The 27,729-nt window shown below is 38.9% G+C and overlaps 1 protein-coding gene across 1 annotated transcript; it reads right to left on the bottom strand.

The window, feature by feature from the left end:
• Positions 1–16,243: 16,243 nt before the first annotated feature.
• tal1 (T-cell acute lymphocytic leukemia 1) lies at positions 16,244–23,721 on the bottom strand. The gene is made up of 4 exons (XM_060940526.1): positions 23,637–23,721; positions 21,044–21,650; positions 19,824–19,918; positions 16,244–17,749 (listed from the first exon to the last, which is right to left on the bottom strand). Exons 2-4 carry the CDS (start codon positions 21,547–21,549, stop codon positions 17,313–17,315), a joined length of 1,038 nt encoding a protein of 345 aa, XP_060796509.1. The 5' UTR covers positions 21,550–21,650; positions 23,637–23,721; the 3' UTR covers positions 16,244–17,312.
• Positions 23,722–27,729: the final 4,008 nt, after the last annotated feature.

Below are 27,729 nucleotides of genomic sequence, written 5' to 3'. Positions count from 1 at the left end.
CCGGAGCACCCGGAGGAAACCCACGTGGACACGGGGAGAACATGCAAACTCCGCACAGAAAGGCCCTCACCGGCCACGGGGCTCGAACCCGGACCTTCTTGCTGTGAGGTGACAATGCTAACCACTACACCACCGTGCCGCCCAAAAATAATGGTATTTCTACTTTAATAATATTTATGATTAAAGATCTTAATTCATTATTGCATTAGCATGATAAAATAATGTCAGAGAAATCTCACCTGCTTGTGCTGTAACAATTCCCAGCATCAGCAGCAGGCAGTAAAGCACTTGGACAGCTTTTCCCATTTCAAATCTTTTGTGGAATAATACCACTGAATGAAGATAGTTCTGATCTATAATCTAGTACACGAATTAAATGCGACAGCGTTCTATCATTAGTACCTCAGACTGACCAGGAGAGTCATATGAAGCTCCCTATGCAATGTACACACACACCCCCCTCATGTTAAGTGAATCATTTACCCACTTCATCAACACACAGCCTTATTAGAAAACCATATCGATATTTATTTGACATCTTGTTGAACTCTGCTTATTTTCTGCCTTTTTAATATAACAATATTGCCACTTGGCTCAGGATTAATTTTTAATAACCCTACATTCTGTGTTCATTGTTTTGTTAGATGTCAGTAGTGGTGTGCACATCGCTGAAGGAAGTCATTCTCCACCAAAGCAGGAAGCTCATAAGTAAGTAAACACATTCCATTGGCCCACGAGTGTAAGCGATTATGTGAGGACTTTGGCTCTGTCAGGTGTGTGTGTGTGTTTCAGCTGGTAATACATCAATGAGGATCACACTAAAAAGCAATCTTGCGTATTTTGCGAGTTTTACATTAGCCAATTTTAAAAGAAGCTTGTTCTAAACATGTTTGGCCATGACAGCATGAACTGTATGTAGGTGTTGCTAAACTATAGTTTCAACAGAAAAACAGTAGTAATCTTGTGTGCACATCCAATTCAAGTGCTGGGCCACAATATCAAAAAAGTAAAATTATATGCATATTTTTTTTTTTTTAACTGGCTGAGGAGGAAGCATCACCGTGTGAGAAGCTTGATTAACAGAGCAACGTGCAGGGCGTAGGGGCGGGGCTGAAAGACAGCAGGATCTGCCCCCTCAGCACTCAGGGGACTCATGAGCATCCTACAATACTGAAGAGATGAGTTTGTCTCCCCAAGGTCGTCTCAGCACCAGCCAAATTAGCAGTTCTTTATGACCAGTCAAACTGTCCTGCCCCCTTTTTAACACACACACACACACACACACACACACACACACACACACACACACACAGAGTGGACTTCTCCCCAGGGGAACATGCAGTGGTGATGGCTAGGCAGATAGCCATGAGAGAGCTGTGTGCTGGATCTTTCCATAGCAGTGCTCTGAGAACCGGTGGCCTCCAGGTTTCACTGGAACGCTCTCGGCCCCTGGCAGACTGAGGGAGGGGTCTGTTAATTGAATCCCCCCCTCCCAATCTACTTATCTGTAATAGGCAATGATGTTTTTTTTTTTTATCCATTCTTGAGGACGTCCTTTGTTGTCATCGGGCTCCTCTGAGATCCATCAGTCTTTCCATGCTTCTGTGTTTGTGTGTCTCTGTCTCACATTGGGTTTCTGGTGGGAAAAAGAGGAGGACTGTGTGCTGCAGTTAATTAAAAAGGGAAATACTGCTGTCAAACTCTGGTCAAAGAGAGCTCATGTTGAATCCATCACGCCAGCCGCTGTTTCAAGTGGCGAGACGCAGAGACAAGATGAATAGAGGGGCTTAATAGAATTAGATTGTACTGGAAGTGTTTGATGATGGGCGTAATCTGTAGTGAGATATAAAGCAGCCCCATTTGATAGGTGTTTTTAGCATTCATAACCGGTGATGATTGTCAGGGAAGATTTAAGAAATGGAGAGGGAAAGCATTGTCCCAGTTCTGTCACATAGATTGTGTGATCTTATTTATTATTATACATACAAGACACTTTTTTTCAATGGAATAAAAATGTGTTCTATTCCCTTCAAGCGGGTTTCATTCATTTGGTTTGACAGCATGCAATATTGTTAGCATATCGCTTATCCTATGTGTATTACATCACTCTACCCAATGGAGAATGAGAGTTGAATATGGTTTACGATATTGCATGGTTGTCAAGACAATGTGACATCACACATCGGAGCTGATGCGAATATTCAATGACAAAGTTTTCTGCTGCGTGTGTGCGGAAGCATTTCTTTGTTCACCAGCGGCACCATATGTTTAATAATAATAATAATATTGGCTGGCTTTTTTCATGGTATATCAGATATATTCCATTCAGCTATCAGGATACTGAACTCATTTTTTACTTGTTCAATATAATGCTAACTGAATGGAATACATCTGATATACCACAAAAAAAGCCAGCCAATGTTATTATTTTTAATTATACCACATTGCTGTTCAATTCTTTCAAAAAAAAAAGTTTGTCAGAAGGTGCTGATCAAGTTTCTATAACAGCAATAAAGCTCTGACTGTAATTCTGGCTGTAAGACTAATCCCAGGTTTATATTAATGCACTTGTTATAATATGTTATTGTATCTAACAAGAACTTACACATGGAGTTTTATGATCAAATCTCCACCTATACAAATAAAAAAAAAATCTATAAACCCCTATAATTTTTGATATGGTGAAAATCTATGGTGTTTGTTTAGCATTTATAGAAGGAGTCTCCAGTGTCAGTGCTTTCAGGAATAAAGCAGTAACTTTGTTTTCAGACAGAGGGATTTGTAGTTTCTAATGCATCAAGCTGTGTTTTTGTTGTATTAACCTGAAGGGAGGGAAAAGAGAGGCTTTTGAAGGAACAACGATTTATATCTGCTATAACAGGAAGTAACTTCCACAGCATAAAATATAAATTATTAGCACTGGAATATTGCTGTGGTATAAGAAGAATAAAACACAGTGATGCGCTGTTGCATAATCGTCAGCATTAGGTTTGTGTTGAGCTGCATTACATCATCCTGCCATGTTTTATTCTTTACACGGTCAGGGTATTATTCATGCACAGCTACATTTTTGTGAGGAAACTTTATGCATCGATATACAACGATGCTTGAAAGTTTGTGAACCCTTTAGAATTGTCTATATTTCTGCGTAAATATGACCCAAAACATCATCAGATTTTCACACAAGTCCTAAAAGTAGATAATGAGAACCCAGTTAAACAAATGAGACAAAAATATTATACTTGCTCATTTATTTATTGAGGAAAATGATCCAATATTACATATCTGTGAGTGGCAAAAGTATGTGAACCTTTGCTTTCAGTATCTGGTGTGACCCCCTTGTGCAGCAATAACTGCAGCTAAACGTTTCCGGTAACTGTTGATCAGTCCTGCACACCGGCTTGGAGGAATTTTAGCCCATTCCTCCGTACAGAACAGCTTCAACTCTGGGATGTTTGTGGGTTTCCTCACATGAACTGCTCGCTTCAGGTTCTTCCACAACATTTTGATTGGATCAAGGTCAGGACTTTGACTTGGCCATTCCAAAACAATAACTTTATTCTTCTTTAACCATTCTTTGGTAGAACGACTTGTGTGCTTAGGGTTGTTGTCTTGCTGCATGACCCACCTTCTCTTGAGATTCAGTTCATGGACAGACGTCCTGACATTTTCCTTTAGAATTTGCTGGTATAATTCAGAATTCATTGTTCCATCAATGATGGCAAGCCATCCTGGCCCAGATGCAGCAAAACAGGCCCAAGCCATGATACTACCACCACCATGTTTCACAGATGAGATAAAGTTCTTATGCTGGAATGCAGTGTTTTCCTTTCTCCAAATATAACACTTCTCATTTAAACCAAAAAGTTCTATTTTTGTCTTATCCGTCCACAAAACATTTTTCCAATAGCCTTCTGGCTTGTCCACGTGATCCTTAGCAAACTGCGAATGAGCAGCAATGTTCTTTTTGGAGAGCAGTGGCTTTCTCCTTGCAACCCTGCCATGCACACCATTGTTGTTCAGTGTTCTCCTAATGGTGGACTCATGAACATTAACATTAGCCAATGTGAGAGAGGCCTTCAGTTGCTTAGAAGTTACCCTGGGGTCTTTTGTGACCTCGCCGACTATTACACGCCTTGCTCTGGGAGTGATCTTTGTTGGTCGACCACTCCTGGGGAGGGTAACAATGGTCTTGAATTTCCTCCATTTGTACACAATCTGTCTGACTGTGGATTGGTGGAGTCCAAACTCTTTACAGATGGGTTTGTAACCTTTTCCAGCCTGATGAGCATCAACAACGCTTTTTCTGAGGTCCTCAGAAATCTCCTTTGTTCGTGCCATGATACGCTTCCACAAACATGTGTTGTGAAGATCAGACTTTGATAGCTCCCTGTTCTTTAAATAAAACAGTGTGCCCACTCACACCTGATTGTCATCCCATTGATTGAAAACACCTGACTCTAATTTCACCTTCAAATTAACTGCTAATCCTAGAGGTTCACATACTTTTGCCACTCACAGGTATGTAATATTGGATCATTTTCCTCAATAAATAAATGATCAAGTATAATATTTTTGTCTCATTTGTTTAACTGGGTTCTCATTATCTACTTTTAGGACTTGTGTGAAAATCTGATGATGTTTTGGGTCATATTTACGCAGAAATATAGACAATTCTAAAGGGTTCACAAACTTTCAAGCACCACTGTATGTGTGGCTATTGTCAAAGATTAGTACAATGAACACTGACATTTCTGTGTTTAAGCACAGAGGAGAAAGCCTGACAAATAGTGTACAGAGCATCATCTCTTCAGAGTGTTCTGTGTATCTGATGTTGTGTGATGATAAACCACTCAGTCAATATCAGTTTCTTTCTACATGAATGACTGATGGGCCAAAGTGCAGCTCACCGAGTCCACGCTGCAACACTGAGGAAGGCCGACTCTGTACTACCTCCTCTTGCTGTAAACACGCAATTACACTCTCCCAGGTGTGAACACCTACTAATTACTTCTTGCTATGCATGTTTTACGGAATTGTATCAAGTTTTATTCATTCTGCAAAGACTTTTATCTAATCCAAGCATACAGCTGAGTAGTTTGGGTTTAACAGGCCAGGTCTTGGATTTAGTCAACCATCATTCCAGTCACTAAAGCAAACAACTGGAGGGCATTTCTTGCCTCAGTAGTATCATTTGTACAATTAAAGGGTACCGGTACAGGATTTAAACATGATCGATTTCGATAGTACAAGCCCTAATTATAATAATGCACACAAGTGTAGCCACCTGCTTAGTTATCATAAGTAGCTTTAAGTCCATGAGCACATCAAGTTTTATTGCACATGGGCAACCAATATGGCACCCAGGATGTTACATCAAGTCGTTGGTAGCCAGGTACTGGAAGTTAAATGTTGCCGATGTAAACGCGCTTGTTAGCCTGGATTTAGTCAGATGAAAGAGAGTTACAGTTAGGTCCATAAATATTTGGACAGAGACAACATTTTTCTAATTTTGGTTCTGTACATTACCACAATGAATTTTGAACAAAACAATTCAGATGCAGTTGAAGTTCAGACTTTCAACTTTATTTCAGTGGGTTGAACAAAATGATTGCATAAAAATGTGAGGAACTAAAGCATTTTTTAAACACAATCCCTTCATTTCAGGGGCTCAAAAGTAATTGGACAAATTAAATAATTGTAAATAAAATGTTCATTTCTAATACTTGGTTGAAAACCCTTTGTTGGCAATGACTGCCTGAAGTCTTGAACTCATGGACATCACCAGACGCTGTGTTTCCTCCTTTTTAATGCTCTGCCAGGCCTTTACTGCAGCGGTTTTCAGTTGCTGTTTGTTTGTGGGCCTTTCTGTCTGAAGTTTAGTCTTTAACAAGTGAAATGCATGCTCAATTGGGTTGAGATCAGGTGACTGACTTGGCCATTCAAGAATATTCCACTTCTTTCCTTTAATAAACTCCTGGGTTGCTTTGGCTTTATGTTTTGGGTCATTGTCCATCTGTATTATGAAACACCGACCAATCAGTTTGGCTGCATTTGGCTGGATTTGAGCACACAGTATGTCTCTGAATACCTCAGAATTCATCCGGCTGCTTCTGTCCTGTGTCACATCATCAATAAACACTAGTGACCCAGTGCCACTGGCAGCCATGCATGCCCAAGCCATCACACTGTCTCCGCCGTGTTTTACAGATGATGTGGTATGCTTTGGATCATGAGCTGTACCACGCCTTTGCCATGCTTTTTTCTTGCCATCATTCTGGTCAAGGTTGATCTTGGTTTCATCTGTCCAAAGAATGTTCTTCCAGAACTGTGCTGGCTTTTTTAGATGTTTTTTAGCAAAGTCCAATCTAGCCTTTTTATTCTTGAGGCTTATGAGTGGCTTGCACTGTGCAGTGAACCCTCTGTATTTACTTTCATACAGTCTTCTCTTTATGGTAGATTTGGATATTGATACGCCTACCTCCTGGAGAGTGTTGTTCACTTGGTTGGCTGTTGTGAAGGGGTTTCTCTTCACCATGGAAATTATTCTGCGATCATCCACCACTGTTGTCTTCTGTGGGCGTCCAGGTCTTTTTGCATTGATGAGTTCACCAGTGCTTGCTTTCTTTCTCAGGATGTACCAAACTGTAGATTTTGCCACTCTTAATATTGTAGCAATTTCTCGGATGGCTTTTTTCTGTTTTCGCAGCTTAAGGATGGCTTGTTTCACCTGCATGGAGAGCTCCTTTGACCGCATGTTTTCTTCACAGCAAAATCTTCCAAATGCAAGCACCACACCTCAAATCAACTCCAGGCCTTTTATCTGCTTAATTGAGAATGACATAATGAAGGAATTGCCCACACCTGCCCATGAAATAGCCTTTGAGTCAACTGTCCAATTACTTTTGGTCCCTTTAAAAACAGGGTGGCACATGTTAAGGAGCTGAAACTCCTAAACCCTTCATCCAATTTTAATGTGGATACCCTCAAATGAAAGCTGAAAGTCTGGACTTTGTCAGGTGCGCAGAAAGGATTTTTGAACTGGGGGGGACTGAGCTGTCAGTAAATGATTCCATTTTGTGTAAATGCATATATATATATATATATATATATATATATATATATATATATATATATATATATATACACTGAAGCTTCAATATACATTAGAATTGTGAGTTTTCTAACTGAATGAACATTGGTAGACAAAGGCCTACCTGGTCAACACTAGCCATACATGATCAAATTGTTATTTGTCTGGTATGTTAATCACGCTCCAAAACTTCATGTCTTCTGCATGTTTTATTTAAACATTTGCTGATCTCAGCAGGATGAAGAATCTCATCACAGAAACTTTAACTGTAACTTCTAACAAAAAGGGAATGTCCAAGAATTAATAGCAAAATAAAATTGAAATGATTCACACTCATGCCTTCATGTAAATGATTAGAAACATAAAATGTGTATGAAAACAGAAGTATAAACACTTGAAGAACAGATTCACACAAATAAAAATAAAAAGTATTTTTTCCAATAAACAAAATTGATAGAAAAAAAAATTTCCCTCTGCAGCCAAACAAATTTACCGTCTAAAGGCAGACTCAATAGGTCCCAAAAACATCTCTCCGCCGCTTCCCAGTTTAAAAACTGGGACATCATGGAACATGGAATAAAAAAAAAAATGGACAGTTAATGAAATGAAACGAAAACCCCAACGTTTATGCTGGTAGATGCTAGATTTCAATGCTTTTCCGACTTCAAACTTCCAACTTACGAGTACAACTGAACGCACCATTAGTCGCAGCAGAAACACCGTTACTATCAAGTGGATCGGCTGTGCAGCATTATTAACCGAGAATTACATGGAAAATTGAACACCTTGCTTTCCCAACTCTGCAAGGATCTGCTCCAGCCTTTCCCCTTCTTGAATCGGTGTAATGTGGATTGATCACCGACAAGGCTACTGCTGCTGCCATTTCAACTTTGTGCTGCAATGTAAGTTAGCCTAACTAACGGAACATTAATCCTCACTTTTTCTACTTATGTTTGGCGCCTTACATAGGAACGGTGGGTGGGGGGGACAGATAAGGGGTCACTATAAATCTGGGGGGGACATGTCCCCCCCGTCCCCAGTGCCATCTGCGCCCTTGCTTTATGTCCATGTCCATTATATAACTATAACTTGAATATGTTTCAGTAAACAGGTAAAAAACAAAATTTGTGTCAGTGTCCAAATATATATGGACCTAACTGTATCTTCAAGTCAGTCTCGACAGTAGAGAAACTGGATACAGTATCTCTTTGAGCCTCGGAAAAAGCAGCTGCCTGCATCTGGGGAATGATTTCAGCAGCGAATCATCAGATGATTGGAATTATGAAATCAGTGGTGCTTTGCAAGTGGAAAGGCAGGAAAAAAGGGTTGGGCAGCTATCTGGTGCTGGTGTGCAAAGTGTGCGAAACAGAAAACTGACACTGAATGTGTTTGTTGTAAAGAGTGCAAACTTTTATGCAATATAATACAGGCACAGTCACTGAATTGTTTCACAGATTAACCCGGTTTGGAAACTTGTGTTGCACACAAGCCTGCACTGAAGATGCAGTATACAGACCAGGATAGTCTGTGTGTAGCATGGTAGCCTGATACGAGAGGAGCAGCACCAGATGGAGAACCCTCAAATCAGTAAGCAGCGCATATACAGATACATACATACATACATACATACATACATACATATATATATATATATATATATATATATATATATATATATATATATATACACACACATATATATATATATATATATATATATATATATATATATATATATATATATGTGTGTGTGTGTGTGTGTGTGTGTGTGTTTGTATCCATACTAGCTATAAAGCCTATTTATTTATTGCATGTGTGAATACAGGTATAGACATGCAATGTGTCATAATACAGTAGTTGATATGGTCTAAATATAGGATAGTGACAGCTGAAAGCCAAGTGTGTGTTTATATCGGAGCGAAACACCAGACAGCACGTGTCCACTGGACAATGAAATTTGTATCTTTACTTACATAAGATAGATGGATTCTTATCCAGTGCTTATTTTTAATTTGCTTTTTAACAGATAATGTGGGATTATTTGCTAACACATTTTACACTCATCGGGAGCACTGCTTTTAGACAGTACCTAAATAAATAAATAAATATACACACACATATATATATATATATATATATATATATATATATATATATATATATATATATATATATATATATATAGAGTTTAGCTTTGAATGTCGATACAATTCTAGTTAATCAGCTTGCATGACCTGGATCCCTTTTCCGTGGACAGTGTTGGAATATTGTTGGCACATCATCAGGTTTGAGTCTAACACGACCTGCGTAGCCCAAGATTTCCTTGAAATCTGTAGTCCAGGAAAAAGAGACAGGACAAAACACCAATTTGTTTTATTTTTAACAATAAAAAAGCAATTTATCAGTACATTCCATTGATTATAGTGACTTAAATAGAATCAATAAAGAGCAATTATACCGTCATCAAATCTGATAGTAAGTATGCCAGTGTTGGGCTGCTGCGCTATGTCAGAGAAGACCTCCGCATCCACCTCAGTTCCTGTTTCATCAAAAACCTTGACACCTTCACTGACTGGTGGAACTGAGAACTTCAAGAAAGCTATGACCAAAAAAAAACCAAACAAACAAGATTTCAATCCATACAAAATGCTCAAGATTAGCCAAGGCCATTCTCCAAAAACACATCAGTGCATTAGTAGCATGGTCTGAGGTGCTAACATGCTACTAATGCACTGATGCTGCCAGGCATTGAATCTTTCAATGCTGTACAACTGTAAATGCAACTAAACCAACCACAAAATGCAGATCTTAATTGCTGACCCCTAAACATACCCATAGGGTAGCTTGCCAAAAAGGTGAAGACAACGATTATTTTAATTTTAAAAAATGATGAATACACCAACACTCTTGGTTCATTTAGTTTTAATAACGGTGTGTAACTGGCAGTGTCATACTGACTGTGGCTTACCAGAATTTAAGAATTTCTCGAGGCTTGGCTCGTTTATCTTTACATATTTCTATGTATTGTAGATTCTGGTTTTGATTAACATGATGGTATCTGCAAAGACAGCAAACTGAAATCAACATTATGATCCACAGCACAGCAGTATAAGCTGTGGCACAAAAGGTAAATAGACAAACTGAAATGACCTATTTCAGCTTTAAAAATCACAAACACACAATTCAATTTTGTATCAAGTACATCAACTTATTACTGACCACCAGTGCACCACAGTACATTACAGAACAATCTGAAAGAAAAAAGAAAAGAAAATATGCATATTATGGGAAAACAAAGCCATCTCAAATGTGGGTATGAAAATATTTCAAAGTCCAATGCGTGCGCGCACAGTATTTCTGTCCAATTTATTGATTCACAATTTACAATTAAAGCCATTCTGCACGCACCACCACCTCCCCAGCCCCCACAGCTGACGACACGACATCCTGTGCTGATGTGCTCATACCGTGCTAGTAAAACATAACAAAAATCACTGATATTGATAGGCATATGAAATTTTAGCGGCAGCGACCATGTTTTAGCAGCTACGTTGCGCAGCATGTAAACACATCCGGAGCACCGACTGCGCCGACCAACACCGGAAACTGATTAATTCAAGGCCACGTTCGACTAAAATCTTCATGCCAGCGTGCACGTTTATCTCCCCGCAGCATTGCCACATTAGCCACCACAGACACCAAGTCACTAATGTTAGTTACTTTAGCCGACTCCCGACACGTGCAGTGTTGGCTATTTTACTGAAATAAATGTGCAAGCATGACACACAACAGCCCGTCCTCGCTGACATTAACGTTACCTTGTGCCATTTTTGTTCAGTTTGGCATTGCGCGGTCAGCCTTAATTATCTCCATGTGGCTGGTACATTTACGCTTGCTGCCGACCCGATATCACGTTAGCCATTTGAAATTCAGCATTTGAAGACACGTACCCAACATTGACAGGTATGGTAAATGACGACGTACCTTTATTCTTACAGATTCTGCTTGAATGACAAAACAACAACTAATAATAGTTTATTTGGAAAAAACTTACCACAATCTTTCGATGTGAGGAAGATGGCGATGCCAGAGTCAACGTTGTCAGTTTGACTGGGGAAGTTGGTGGGCAAGGCTTTTCCGAGTAAATTTTTTTTTACTACACTGGAAGGTATTGTGCTCTAATCAGTGTAGAATTAACTCTGAAAGAGTCAGTTTACTTTAACACTAAATATGTGACACTAACAGTGTAAAACCTCTGTTAACTCCAATTATTTTCACCAACACTGGAAGTTATCTTGTTCAATTTTACAATGTCCATTGTTGGAAGAGTGCCGAAAGAATTAAAATACTTTGACACTGCATATTTTACACTGGCAAATTTACTGTGCAGTGTCAGGAGCAGCGAGCCAATCAAGATACAGGAAACCCAACAATGATACTATGCCATGCTGACACCACCTACAAAATGCAATATTTCTGCACCCTTGAGTGAGCAGGAATACAAAAGAATTTTAAAGCACTCCTTTATGCAACACAGTGAGACAATACAGGGGAGACAAAATGCATTTGTGCAAAATTTATAGTTTTTTGAGGCTATGTTTAATTTTCGCTGCAGGTATAACCAAAGGAATAATGAAAATTTCTTCAATTTAAATATTTAAGCATTTACAGTTTGCATATTTTCAAATTTTAAGAGAAATCGACACTCAGAATCAGAGTTATGTTATTATTTTGTTCCTGCAATTTAAAAAAATGAAGAAATACTGGGCATCTTTCTTTTGAAATAGTTCTCTTAGCCTAAACAATACAACTCCCACCTGTTGGCATTATTATTATTATTATTAGTAGTAGTAGTAGTCGGAGCTCGTTAGCCTTGGTTGGCAGTCCACCTAGGAGAAGGAAAACTCTGATTTCAAACCTCCGCGGCCTTGCGGCAATACCCTGTCTGGGATAGGCCATCAAGTTCTGGTATCTTCAAACCGGATAGCTCCGGGCTGATGAGGCTCGATAACCTGGCTGGCAACTCATCTAGGAGAGAAAACTCCAAAGTCAACCGCTGCTGTCTTGCGACTTACCCTTCCATGGGAGAGACTTCAGGAGTAAACCCTGAGGATAAATCTGAAGGTAGAGTCCGTTAGGCGGGTCGTCATTACTACAACCTTGTCCCGGCAACTCCTGCGTCGCCCTGATGCCAGGCGTACTTGTTTGCATTTCCCCTGGACCCCATCAGCTGCAAGGAGAGGGGGGACCTACTGTGTGGGCAACAGTTAGTCCTCCATATCAATCTGCCCAGGCTTGCACCTGGAGAGGCCACTCCAGCTTCGCTGTTCTGCAGCATAGGCATAACACGGGGAGCAGCAGTCTACCAGTTATAAGCCCATGCTCCATGGCCGACTAGTAGTAGTAGTACAACCCCGATTCCAAAAAAGTTGGAACAAAGTACAAATTGTAAATAAAAACGGAATGCAATAATTTACAAATCTCAAAAACTGATATTGTATTCACAATAGAACATAGACAACATATCAAATGTCGAAAGTGAGACATTTTGAAATTTCATGCCAAAGATTGGCTCATTTGAAATTTCATGACAGCAACACATCTCAAAAAAGTTGGGACAGGGGCAATAAGAGGCTGGAAAAGTTAAAGGTACAAAAAAGGAACAGCTGGAGGACCAAATTGCAACTCATTAGGTCAATTGGCAATAGGTCATTAACATGACTGGGTATAAAAAGAGCATCTTGGAGTGGCAGCGGCTCTCAGAAGTAAAGATGGGAAGAGGATCACCAATCCCCCTAATTCTGCATCGACAAATAGTGGAGCAATATCAGAAAGGAGTTCAACAGTGTAAAATTGCAAAGAGTTTGAACACATCATCTACAGTGCATAATATCATCAAAAGATTCAGAGAATCTGGAAGAATATCTGTGCGTAAGGGTCAAAGCCAGAAAACCATACTGGGTGCCCGTGATCTTCGGGCCCTTAGACGGCACTACATCACATACAGGCATGCTTCTGTATTGGAAATCACAAAATGGACTCAGGAATATTTCCAGAGAACATTATTTGTGAACAAAATTCACCGTGCCATCCGCCGTTGGCAGCTAAAACTCTATAGTTCAAAGAAGAAGCCGTATCTAAACATGATCCAGAAGCGCAGACGTCTTCTCTGGGCCAAGGCTCATTTAAAATGGACTGTGGCAAAGTGGAAAACTGTTCTGTGGTCAGACGAATCAAAATTTGAAGTTCTTTATGGAAATCAGGGACGCCGTGTCATTCGGACTAAAGAGGAGAAGGATGACCCAAGTTGTTCTCAGCGCTCAGTTCAGAAGCCTGCATCTCTGATGGTATGGGGTTGCATTAGTGCGTGTGGCATGGGCAGCTTACACATCTGGAAAAACACCATCAATGCTGAAAGGTATATCCAGGTTCTAGAGCAACATATGCTCCCATCCAGACGATGTCTCTTTCAGGGAAGACCTTGCATTTTCCAACATGACAATGCCAAACCACATACTGCATCAATTACAGCATCATGGCTGCGTAGAAGAAGGGTCCGGGTACTGAACTGGCCAGCCTGCAGTCCAGATCTTTCACCCATAGAAAACATTTGGCGCATCATAAAATGGAAGATACGACAAAAAAGACCTAAGACAGTTGGGCACCTAGAATCCTACATTAGACAAGAATGGATTAACATTCCTATCCCTAAACTTGAGCAACTTGTCTCCTCAGTCCCCAGATGTTTACAGACTGTTGTAAAGAGAAAAGGGGATGTCTCGCAGTGGTAAACATGGCCTTGTCCCAACTTTTTTGAGATGTGTTGTTGTCATTAAATTTAAAAATCACCTAATTTTTCTCTTTAAATGATGCATTTTCTCAGTTTAGACATTTGGTATGTCATCTATGTTCTATTCTGAATAAAATATGGAATTTTGAAACTTCCACATCATTGCATTCTGTTTTTATTTACAATTTGTACTTTGTCCCAATTTTTTTTTGAATCAGGGTTGTTGTAGTAGTAGTAAATTATTTGTAATGTTTCTTCATATGCATTTAATCTTCCTTCACTTTTTAGCTACATTAGTCTTATAGCTCTAGTGCAAAAGCAAAGAAGCTAATTGTAAATGTTTTGTTTGTCCTAAAGCAAAAGTTAAAAGGGAAATATAAGCTGAACATCTGTAAGATGAAACAGATATTTGGGGTTGTAGTTATAACATTGAAATCTCAAACATTTTTACAAGCAATTGAGACTTATGAGATGGAGAAAATGCAGTGTGTGCGCGCGCGCACGTGTGTCCCCACTCCCAATGATGTGGCAGGGAACTGTCCTTGGATCGTTTTTTCACGTTCCCTTTAGGCAGTCTCTTGAGACCAGTCAGCCCACCAGTGACTTTGTTATTGGCTTTGATGCTTATCAGCAATTTAAAACCATAAAGCCAGACCACCACCTCAAATAATAATGCCCCGCTCTCACCTCCGTCTCTACACTCCCACATCAGCACCCTCAGTCTCTTTGCCACGAGACTCTGATGGTGTCTTTAGTCTGTTTTACGCTAATTTTGTAGTATAGTGTATATGGTTCTTATGCTTTACTGCATACAGTTATATTTATATAACGTAATAATATAACACACACACACACACACACACATATATATATATATATATATATGTGTGTGTGTGTGTGTTGTACGTTTTATACTTGAATACATTTTTCATATGTATATGCAGTGGATTTTTATTTTATTATATTCACAATAATATTTTATTTTCTAAATTATCAGTTCTTTACATAATTAAAAAATTTTCTTACATCACATTTGACAATTTCAGATGTTTGTTTATTAAATAACATAAATCTATGAAATTTACTGCAAAATATGAAAGATATACTCAAATAAAACTCCCAATAGCTATAAATATAATCTTGATCATAAAGCTATGAAGGAACCCAAATATTTTATTTCATTAATTCAGTGCTGGTTAAAACAGAAATGTGTCAGCATTAACTTTCAGCAGTTTGTGGTAGCAGCTTTTTTTCTGTGGTTTTTGTGTGTTTTGTTTTTCAGCAGTTTTTCTGTGGGATTGGACTATATGGGCTCGCCTTCGATGCCTATGACCCAATCTCCGGTTCACTGGTTGTCCTTCCTTGAACCACTTTTGGTAGGTACTAACCACTGTATACCTGGAACACCCTACAAGATGTGGAGATGCACATTTTGGAGATGCTCAGACTCCGTCATCTAGCCATCACAATTTGGCCCTTGTCAAAGTCACTCAGATCCTTACGCTTGTCCATTTTTCCTGCTTCCAACACATCAACTTCAAGAACTGACTTTTCTCTTCCTGCCTAATATATCCCACCCCTTGACAGGTGCCATTATCATGAGATAATCAAAGTTATTCACTTCACCGATCAGTGGTCATAATGTTATGGCTGATCTGTGTGCGCGCCCACCCACCCACACACACTCACTACATGTAAAGAAATGCTGTAGACCAAAAATGGCTTAAAAATAATTAAATTAAATATTTCAACATTTAAAAAAAAATTCTATAAACAGCAGTAGGCCATAATAAATGAAACAAAGTCAATATTTGGTGTGAGACGACCCTTTGCCTTAAAAAAAAAAATAGTCTCAGATATAATGAGTGCAGTTTGATAAGGAAATGAGCTGTAGGTTTTACTGAGCATCTTACAGACCAGCCACAGTTCTTCTGGACACTTTGACTGTCACACTCGCTTCTTAATTTTGCAGCAAAACCCAGCAGCCTTCATCATTTTTTTTTTTTTTATCTGAAAAGTGCTCTCTTATGTAACATGCTGCTCAGATACAAACATTTTTTCTGCAACATTTAATTTTGTGCTGGAAAACGAACATTTGGAGTCTAAAATATTTTTGTACTGACTCGATAATGTAGAAGTCATAAAATAGAGATCTATAACAATATTCGTATAAAAACAATAGGGTGCCTAAGGCTTTTGCACAGTACTGTGTGATTTTATATATATTCTGAGCATGATGACTGATTTAACCTAAAGTGATTCGCGGCCTAAGTGGCACTTAATTACAACAACTATCTTATTTTATAAGGGAGTGATTGAGTGACTGACAAAAATTAGTATTAGACTTCACACCTGTTTGTTCATTTTTATTTCATGTTCTATAAAATTCTGTCAGATATAACATTGCATGTTTATAGATAGATTTCATCTTCACCTTAGAACAAAGTCTGTCTACTGAATATCACATTAAAATAACAGCTTTGTTGTTGTTTTTTTAATGCACAAAAAAAAAAAGAATTAAAAGGTACCAAGACTGGTTACTCAATAGTCTGCTGAAAAAGCAGATCAATTGGATAAAATTTAAATACAGTGATAACACACTTACTGGATTCTTTAAGAATGATTTAGGTAGGGATATGAAGGACAGAAGAAAAGAAAAGGTGGTGATATTCATTGTACCATAATCACAATGAAGATGAACAGTACAGATGTGTGGGGTTCAGCTTTAGATACACATGTACAACATTATTTTGTTTATTTATGTACACTTGGAGCATCACACTTGTACCTCTAACCATCACAACTTTCTTGCGTGTGTGTGTGGGTGTGTGAGAGAGAGAGAATGATTGCGTAGGTTTTATCAAATAAGGTCATACTTAAATGCCATTTACAAAATGGCATCTTTTGTTCTGTATTAGTTTAGCTGCTATTGTGGGTACAGTTATTAACATGAATATAATATAACCATGTTCTATACAAAAAAGTGTCTCATCAACCGCCAACACCAGTAATAGTACTGTCCAACATTTCCCACACTGATGGATATTAAGGAAATAAAATCCCTGGGACATTCAATGGGATTTTCCACACACAGCATTTTAAAAATCACTCAAAAGTGATATCAGGTGTACCTGACCAAATGATGGAGCAGAATTCTAGAAAGGGTACCGTTCTGAAAATCTGGCCTGTGTTTCAAATCCATGCTCTCTTATCTCAAGGACCAAAATCTACCATGATCATTCCCCCGTACCAGCATTTACCCATAGGGGGCAGCATCCAAAATGAAGAGGAGCACAAGACATAAAGAAAAGGGGGAAAAGACAGTCATGACTGCACACAATGTGAACATCACAGGTCCATCAGCTTCCATGAAGCTCTGTATCCACTCCGCACTGTTTCACTCAAGTCTCTTTCTCCGTTAGCTTTCAGTCATCGTTGGTTACTGGTGTCCACAGTCATGGCCGAGTGGTGCAGTCCTCGCCCAGATGCTCTGGACTCCACTGATGAGTCCTGCTCCTCGGTGAAGCTCTCTGGGCTTCCTTCTCCATCCAGCAGGCTCCCGCAGCTGGAGTTTGGACTCAACATGTCCTGCAGGAGGTCTTCCCTCACTAGTCCCCCGTCCCGTCCGTCCCGCACCCGTGTTGCCGCCTCCCCACCCATCACATCATCCTGGTCATTTAACAGCTTGGCCAGGAAGTTGATGTACTTCATAGCCAGGCGCAAAATCTCGTTCTTGCTCAGCTTCTTGTCAGGAGGATGAGTGGGGATGAGCTTGCGCAGCTCAGCAAAGGCACCGTTCACATTCTGCTGCCTCCAGCGCTCACGGCTGTTTGTAAAGATGCGTCGCACAATCTTTGGCTGTGAACCTGAAAATTGAGGAGGAGAGTGAGCATGGTATATAAGGAAGACTGGTGATGCCTGATCATCCTGATATTGCCTCTAAACTCTCTTTCGTACAGGTGACTCCAGCTCAAACCCGATCTGTAAAGTGCTTCTTTTTGAATGTTACTTTATACCATTTATATCAAACTAGAAAACTCTTAATAGCATCTCTGAATGACTGACCGGCTTTAACAGGACTTAGCTTGTGAATCCACCTCTAGTGCCGATTCCCTTCTCTCCTCACTCAATGATAGATAAGCTCTTTATCTCAACCTATTTAGCAAAGAATTAATTAACCTTTTTATTATCTCTGGCATTTTACATTCAATTATTCAAGCTCATTTCTCATCCTAGACAGCTCTTTTGGAACAGAACCAGCTCTGTCTCACACTGCAGTTAATAAACTGATGACTGAGCGCATGGTAAGCTACTCAGCTCCGATACTTATTATTAATCAAGCACATTGATAGAATGTTTTATTTGAAAACCACAATATATTAGGTAGGTAAGCATTCAGCAGCACATTTTACACATGAGTGAGTGTTAAGTTTTATTTCCATGCAAACATTTTTGGAATCTCTATACATTTCTGCTCCTGCATCCTTCTCTCAGCTCACACTTCAACACCTTGTCTCACATTTACATCTTTATGGCTGGTAGCTCTGAAGTGTCTATCATCAGCAGCCAGCGAAATCTCGAGCTTTGAATTAATTCTTATATAGTGCTGAATTAAATCTTTTGAGGACATGTACAGTATAAACACTGCTAATTTATCATTACCCACTTCGTTGACTCCTGCACGCATCACTGCTGGTTGATGAATGGTTGAATGAATTAAATACACTGATTTATTTCAAGAATATAATTAACAGTGTGTATGTATAGAGATCAGAGCCACCTTTAATCCAGTATATGGGCACTGCTTAATATTTACCGTGAGCTGCTTTTTTTTTTTTTCCCCAGCAACATTTCACATTAAGAATCCCTTAACTAACATTACTCAACACATTATGATGAAACTCTGACCTTCAGCATTAATACACCATTAACAAAGTTATCAATGAGTAAAATTAATCCTGCAATCTCGACCAACACCTTAATAAATATATTTGAAAAGTGAGACTGAAAAGACATGTTCAGTGTTGCCCCTTGAAGCCCAGAGCTCAGTAATTTATGAACGTCTAGAACAATTTCAATCTTGCTCATTTATGTGAATTTATTTTTGCGTCATGGATTAAGTCACTGCAGGTGAATTTCAATAAGATTTAAAGAAGTGTTTGTTAATACATTTTCCTAATTTACTTTGCTAACTTGTGGTTAGTTAATGCTGAAGTACATGTTAACTAATGCAGTAAATAATTTTAGTTAAGGGAGCCGTAATGTACAGTGTTATCAGGGTTTTTTTTAAACACCCCCCCCCCCCCCCCCAAAAAAAAAAATAATAATAATAATAATTTTTTTTTTCCCTGTGAGTAAATAGTGTCAGATTTTATGATGTAAAGTCTGCCTGGGATTATCCAGTAGCTACACTAGCTTTGTTTAATTGTAGAATAATGATAAATAATTAGGAATGTAAAATAAAATGACCGGGATGAGAAATTATTGAAATCGTTACAAACACATTAATTGATGTAAAGCCCAGATTCATCATTGTGTATCAGTGGCTGATTGTTTATATCATGATAAAACGAATAATAGTAAAACGCGATAAATGCTGTGTTATTAGTAACTTTGCTATTACTGATTCATTTCCCGGTAAGTGGAGAGGCTCTACATCCCTTACCCAGAGAAATTAGTTTCCGTATTTGGATAGAACATTGCCTGTAGCCTAGTTCATTTTATCTTTGTCAAGTTTTAGCTTATTTATCAAATGCAGTAAATGGACCATGTAAACAGAAATTTGCACGCGAGTGGTGCTGAGGCTTTGGATGTTTTCTGGTCTGATGTCAGGAGAAAGAAGGATGGAAAATGCAGGGATGGATTAAAGTGAAGAGAAAGCAAATAAATCACAGCCGAAGAGTGGCTTACCATACTTAAAAAGATCTAAAACAGTCCTACCATCACTGATCTCGATCTCGTAGGGCGCAGCTCTGCGCTTCAGGCGGTTGCTGGGGTACATGCCGTACTGCTGCTCCGCGTCCCCAGCGAAGCCACTGCACCGGAAATGAGGTCAACCACAATTATTATTAGTGTAATAATGCTTCCGATTATGCGCATGCAACTTAATATACTTTAACATTAAGTGTAATGTAAATGAAATAATATCAAGGATCACTAATGTCAAAATATTGCTATAGAACGCCATCTATGGTGACGTATGTGGAGTTATAGGCTTTAATGGCATTCTGTCTGATCACTGCATTCACTCAGGTTTGGGAGCCATTTTTAAAATCCGTTGTTTTTATTCCGGGCTTATTTTAGTTCGAGTACTATCCAAAGAACCACTGAATACACTGGGTTATTCGTTTCATACATTTTTAAGCCCCTCCGCTTTTTTTCTGGAATGAAAATGCTACGCAATGTCATTCAGACCTGAGCAGGTTATAACATGGACGGCTGTGAACTGAGATCAGACTCTGTTACTGTAACACACAATAGTGTTAAAATAGTGAATGCGTTTGATTCGTTATGATTCGTTATCTCAAATGAAATGGAGTTAAAATGCAGAAAGAGGCATAATAAATACCTAATGGGCTCATTCTGGGCTACTGCATTTTTACATTCTTAGAAAAATTATATATATATATATATATATATATATATATATATATATATATATATAAAAGGGTTCCCACTTGGAACCGGTTCTGATGTGAAGGTTTTCTCCATACTGGTACTCGAAGAAAACGGTAGAGGCGAAGAAAAAAAAAAAAAACCACACTCTTACAGAAACGGTAGGCTTCTAAACTGATCCTTTCCTTGTCACTAGGGTGTCTTTATACCTTGTGTATTGTTCACCTAACCCTTTAAAATGTAGGGTTTTTTAGTAAAGTAAAAAACACACACAAATAAATAAAAATGCACACGCACTATATCTCTGCATGCACCTTAGGCAAAGGATACCTTTTAAAAGGTACAGAAGATGTATTTTTGAAGGTAGCACCCCAGAGACAAGGAAAGGTATAGATTAGTCCCCTATTTTATTTCTCAAATAATTAATGAAATCAGACTCCTCAAAAAAAAAAAAAGAAGCTGAAATCTGATTATTCTAGGCTAACCTAAGCAGGCGAGGTGCTGAGCAGCGCATGCGTGTGGAAGCAGTAAAGCGCGGTGCTGACCTGTTGAGAGTGGCGAGCGGTTGCGCCATGTTGCTGTAGAGCATGGCGCGGGCGGGCAGAGCGGGGAAGGCGGCCGGGCTCAGCTGCACCATTCGCTTGACTTCGTTTGGCGGCTCCCTCGGGGGCAGCGGCAGAGGAACTGGTGGTCTGCGCAACTCGGTGGTCTGCACCGTGTGTCTGCCGTCCGCCTCTCGCTCAGCGCCTTTTATATCGCCTCTCGTGGCCAGCTCAATCACTGCCACTTCCTGTTTTGGCTCGCTGCCGCCGTGCGCCGTTTCCTTGGCAACGCCGTGAAGGAGGAGGAGGAGGTGCGCTCCTTTCCGCGCTCCCTCAGCAGACTCGGACGTCGTGCTTGTCGTGGTGCTGGTGGTCGTGCCTTCCTGTTTCCCGCGCGCCTCGCGCTCCCCCCCAGCAGCGCCGCGTCCCGGTGAGCCGCACTCCTCCTCCTCCTCCTCCTCCTCCTGCTCCTTCGGGCTCGCGCGCTCACCTTTCACTTTCTCCATCATCCTGCGACGCACAACAATCAAAGCAGCAGCGCGGCCACGAGCGGGATCCTGACGGAGAATCCAAAGGCTGCGCGGGTCCCCGTCGCTTCCCTTACAGTCGCCTTCAAAACAGAGAACACTGTCGATCAGTGCAATCGAAACAATACTCAATTAAATAATTAACACCGCAGCGCGTGCACTGCGCACACTCAGTCTCGCCAGTCGTCTGTGCGCGCGCCTGACTGCAAACCCTGAGAGCTGAGCAGTCCAGTATCTGACAGCGTGGTGAGGATGAGCGTGTGTTCCAGAGCACAGCCCATGCACATCATCACACACTGCATGTGGCTCAGGGATTTACACTAAATAAGGGCAAATGTAGGCCAGCTTGCGTATAGTGTAGTGCACTAGCATTAGTGCATTGCTAGCCTACAAACTGAATGCACCAATCATTTTAGACAAAATGCATGCATGCATGCATACATACGTGTGTGTGCGTGTAATAAAGGTACACACATGCGTGTGTATTATATGCAAATTATTCTCAACAATCGACTTTATTTGAAATGGATTTGATTTGTTATTTTAACAACAACGAATCAAAAGCAGTTCCGGCCCGTGCACATCTAAAGCTGAATCTGTTACATAAATATTGTCATATGGCTTAGACTTGGACCAAGTGTCTTCTTTTCCTTTGCGTGACCTTGTTCCATCATATCAATATTCTCGTCATGGTGTGTGTAGATAAGGGAGCCATACCAGTGTCTCAGTCGACAGGGAGCTTATCTCTCCAAAACAGTGTTTCTTGGGTGCAACAGAATATAATTTTAACCCGCCCTGTTGTATAGGCCACAATGCATTTATAATCATACTGTACCATAATGTGGTGCTTTTACCATCCATGAGCTTTGTTTACTGTGGATACTAGGGTTGTAATAAAAGCAGTGCTTGTTAATAATGCGCATCATTCATAACGCGCATCGGTATTTTATATTATTATTCACGCATTGTTCCATATACACTGCACAAACTGTCGGGTTAAATGCGCGAAGCTGTCCAGCTAATTTCACAACCGTTTCAGCTGCAGAAATATTGCAGGAATTTACAATTTTGCATGTATAGTTATGAAAATAATTTATTTTCAACAAAAACCGGCCACTAAAAATGAAGCATTGTCAAGCACTTCAATGGTTTAATGTACAAAATGAATTCATTCTGGTATAAGGGTTTGATTTTTATTCTAAATTGAAAACTGCGTAATTAAATAAATAGACTTATAGGATATACTCGTACATAGATTTAAAATGAACTGATTTCCTTGAGAATTGTTAAAATGAATGAATAAATAAATAAACTGGCACCTAAAATGGATTCTACTTAATAACTTGATGATAATTCATGATTTTATGTCTAAAACATCTGTATCTCCCGTCCGCAACACACTGCTCAAATCAACTGGAACAAAAAAAAAAAGTTTAAATTTTCCTCAAAATGAATCATCTTCGGAAAATAATTTTTGATCTGCTGGTTTTTGCATCTTTTTCCTGCCAAGTTCTATTGTGCTGTTCCAAACGTATATGGATAAAGAAAGAAGGAAAGAAAGGTAGATGGTATTAAGGCAACCAACACAGCTTTCGAAATTCGACAGTAAATCTAAAGTTGGTTTCAAATCATCAGCAGAAGGTCGATTTGAAGCTCAGTGCTGTTCAGGATATTGTTGAATATAAATTTGTGTGTGTGTGTGTGTGTGTGTGTGTGTGTGTGTGTGTGTGTGTGTGTGTGCTTTGTTTAGCCGTTTCATGAAGCTCAGTTTCGTTCGATCAAAAATGATGATATTTTAAAACAATTCCAGTGTCGTAGTTGGCATCGAATCACCTGCTTTTTATTCTTCATATTTTCCAGCCTAATTACATTTTGATAATTAACTGAAGTCCACATCCGATAAAGAACTGGGCCTGGACGGGTTTTCCAGCGTAATTTAAATGAGGAAAAGAATAAAATAAAATCGAATTAGAATAAAATTAAATATATTAAATGTCCATACTACGAAATTAGGAGTAATTATTAGCCTTTGTTTGAGATAAATATATAGCTGGATATATTGGTCTTACCGTGCTCGGGCTGTGGTCAGTGTGTGTGAGGAGCCATTTTGTGGAGGCTCGTCCATGTCTGAGAATTTTTTTTCTTCCATGCACTGTGTGGAAGTGGGAGTGAAGCTCTCTATAATCACCCCTCACACACTGCAAACAACACAGGGGCAAATGTGGCTGTGCCAGATAAGGACCCTAAAGCCATTACTTATCAAACCATTCCTGCGATTCAACTCAGGGTTTTATTATTATTATTATTATTATTATTATTATTATTATTATTATTATTATTATTATTTATTTTTTTTTATTATTATTGAAGGTATGCTAGATGAGGAAGGGGGATATATAGACTTTATATTGTGAATGGCTATGCAGAGAAAATAGGTAATTATGAAAATGATTTTAGCATGTATAATAAGCAGGTGTGTAAAACTCCCCCTAAGGGACTAAAAATGATAAAACAAGAGCATGCATTTGAGGAGGCTGTAATGCCAGGGCGGGATGAAGACACGAAAAAGTGCCATTCAGTGTCCTTGTGTTTTTAAATATTTATTATGTTGTAATAAAATGTAATGCAAAGATTGGTTGGCGTCTTTAAAAAAAAAAGCTAAATCGCTGTATAAACTCCATCTACAACCTAACCCGTGTGTTGGTATAGATCAGAGCCCGTTGTTAATTCACCTAAACGATTTATTTATGGTTATTTTTTTTTAATGTAGTATTACACCTGTTAAGGATTTTTGTCGAGCCATATATTATCTAAATTAGCCTCTGCATAATCCAATATATGTTTAACACTCAAAATATATAAAGCGCAATACAACTTCCAAAACAAACAAACAAAAAAATCTTGTAAATTCAGCATTTGTAGAAAATAACCAGCTATTCAAATGTAACCAGGGCCACGGTTCTGCTCTCCTTTCCCCTTCCCATTGGGCTTTGGTCTCATTCTGATGCGGAGTTTGTTTCTGTAAGCTATAATGCAAACCCTAATGAATTGCCTGTTCATGTGGGTTTTGTGCTCCTAAACATGATGATGATGATGATGATCTTGACCTTTATAGCGAATAAAACACAGTAAAAATAATTATTGACTGTTTGACTGCTGAATTTAGTTTGATATAAGAAGATATGAAACGAAATTTCTCACTTTATCATTTATTACCATAATACACTATTACCATTATATTAATTCTACAACTACACACGTTAACAGAAACAATAGCAATATTAACAATCCTCATTATAATCATCATCGTGATAAACTCAGGTTCATGTATGTTAGAAAAGAGGTTTTCAGCAAACTGTAGTGTTATAACCCAGCATAAAGAACATTTCTTCATGAATAAAATAAGCATAAAATAGGCTTAAATAAGAGGTGAAATCAGCTCAGTTATCGGAGAGCCTTTGATCTCTTGTCTTTTGTTAGTTCATTGCTGCAGATCTGAGTAATTTGGGAAGGATGCCCAGGGGAGATGCGCTGATGTGGTGTGAATCCCGGAGCTGCAGCTTGCACGCTGTGATAAGACCGTATCAGAGCTACCGAGACCCCGAGCTCATCACACTGAGGATGAGACACACACACCAACAGAGCTATGCTTAACAGAACTGCATGAGCTCAACATGCAGGTACACCCACCAGCTACAGTAAAGTACACTCACAGAATGTGTACATTACTATATATATATATATATATATATATATATATATATATATATATATATATATATATATATAATGTGTGTGCATATATGCGTGTGTGTGTGTGTGTATATATATATATATATATATATATATATATATATATATATATATATATATATATATATAGTGTGTGCATATATGCGTGTGTGTGTATATATATATATATATATATATATATATATATATATATATATATATATATATATATAAAATGTGTGTGTGTGTGTATAAGCTCAACATGCAGGTACACCCACAGAATATGTACATTACAATCATATATACTATATACACACACACACTTTATATATATAATACTACAATTATAGGCAAACATTGTCATCACATCTTTCAAAACATCTCGACAATCTCCAGTGTTAATTTAACACCTACATTGTTCATTTAAGTCATTAAAGTAAAAACATTTAATATTTGCTGCATGTGAATTTTCCATATTTCAAAATCATCATTTGCTTTATAGGACACCTTTCCCTTCCAGGAAGTCAAGATAGGCTAATCAAACCCACAGAGCAATGATGTGAACATTTAAACATGCTGTTTTCATCCAAATGGTGGGAAATGTTGAAAAGCCTTTAAAACTGCATCTGAGATTCCTCCATCCTTTTACTGACCACATTCATGCCAGTCCTGCAGAAGGATCTTTTTAATGACCATCAAGACACTTGATACTCGAGCACAATGCTCAGTGATGAATTAACACCATGCCGTCTTTAATGGGCTGCAAGCAGGGGATGTGACGAATGACGAAGGTTTCGTATCCACGCAAATGAAGCCTTGGGGAATGTTCCGAGTGTTGAACCCAAACCTAACCTTTACTTTGGGAATCAGGTCGTGTAAATCTTTCAAAAATAAGCCTGTCAAATAACTATTACAGTGCTGAATGATTTACAATGGAAATTAATGTCTACAGTTTATCACTGAAGAATTCAGTACCAAGCAATTTATTTTTTACAACCAAACGTGTAAAGGATATTACAGAGCCATTTTGATGAGTATAACGTTGTATTTCATAGCAGTGTACATGTTAAGTATGTCTATCATTTAGGTGTTATAGGCTGTTTATTTTTCTACGTTTTAATTTTACTGATCACCAGAAATAAAAATGGGCTAAAGAGTCCAATAGTGATTTGAGACAGATCATCTTCATACCGTCTACAGGTCACGACTCTCTGCCTGCAGGAGTCTTACAGGGGGTTAGTGGTCACGACTCACTTCCTGACCGGGGGGGGCGGGGGGGGGTTGGCCATCTCGGTGTGTAACTGCATAAGTGTGTTAACAGCCTACTATTGACAAAATCATAAAAAGTCAGTTCTTTTTATGACGGAAAACAGTGTGTTAGTCAGTGGCATCTGTTTCTGCAAAGACTGGATCAATTGTGGTGAAACTAATTATGAAATACAAACATGGGTGGAAAAATTACAGGATACAAATGAAGTATATTGCTATGTCTCCCCCTACTGGTGAAATCCCGCAAAAACTCTCACTAACACGTCCAAGTATGTTTAGTGGTTTACACTGCTCACCTTTTACAGAGACTAAAATCCTGACATTTCTCTTATTTGCCTAGTTGTATTTTAATAGATTTCTTTTGGAATTACTTCTCAATATTAGATGAAACAACAACTACTACTTACTATTATTACTAAATGGCCCATTGACTCCTATCTCGACTTTGAAGGAAGGCATACATCAGGACTCTTCTCTGTTCTGGCACCCTGGTGGTGGAATGAACTTCCCATAGATGTCTGAACAGCTGAGTCACTGACTGCCAGAGGAGGACAGTAACGAAGTACATTTACTTGAGTACTGTACTTAAGTACAGTTTTTGAGTATCTGTACTTTACTTGAGTATTATTAATTTTGGAAACGTATGACTTTACTACATTTAAAAGGCAAATATCATACTTTTCACTCCACTACATTTCTGTCAAGGTCCTCGTTACTCGTTATTATGAAGCAGCTTTGAAAGTGGATGTTTTTTTTCTTTTCTAAAACATGATTGGTTTTTATGCAGGTGACACTGAGACAGCCTGTCACTAATCACTAGGGTCACATCCATAGACTGGATAAACTCAAGTTCAGTTATTTCTCAGCAGCATTATTTGAACACGATCAGATGATGGCAGAATGGAAGGAGGCGGTTGTTCTGGAGAATGCACGCATCCATGGCTTTACCTGGAACCCATGTTTCAGTTTTCTGAAAGGATTAAAGATTCATTTCATTTTAAATGTTTGCCTTGTTTGCTGAAAATGAGCCACATCACGGCCTACAAAAACTCGCCATCCAGTCTGCGGAAGCATATTGAGGTATATAAATGTTTTATTCCAAGAGAAAGCTTGCAACAAAGTTGTCTGTGCTTTTAGAGCTAGTGATAACGTTGCAATAGC

Source organism: Neoarius graeffei, chromosome 15, assembly GCF_027579695.1.
Source record: "Neoarius graeffei isolate fNeoGra1 chromosome 15, fNeoGra1.pri, whole genome shotgun sequence".
Lineage (NCBI taxonomy): Eukaryota > Metazoa > Chordata > Actinopteri > Siluriformes > Ariidae > Neoarius > Neoarius graeffei.
Note: the sequence above shows the minus strand (reverse complement) of the source record. Positions and strands in the feature narration are given on the sequence as shown.

Excerpts from the sequence above, each read along its gene's own strand:
- tal1 (XM_060940526.1), bottom strand. The coding sequence starts at position 21,549 with ATGATGGAGAAAGTGAAAGGTGAGCGCGCGAGCCCGAAGGAGCAGGAG. Across the intron at positions 19,919-21,043 it reads CCGCTCGCCACTCTCAACAG|TGGCTTCGCTGGGGACGCGG; the intron begins GTCAGCACCGCG and ends TTTCCGGTGCAG. Across the intron at positions 17,750-19,823 it reads CGAGATCGAGATCAGTGATG|GTTCACAGCCAAAGATTGTG; the intron begins GTAGGACTGTTT and ends CTCAATTTTCAG.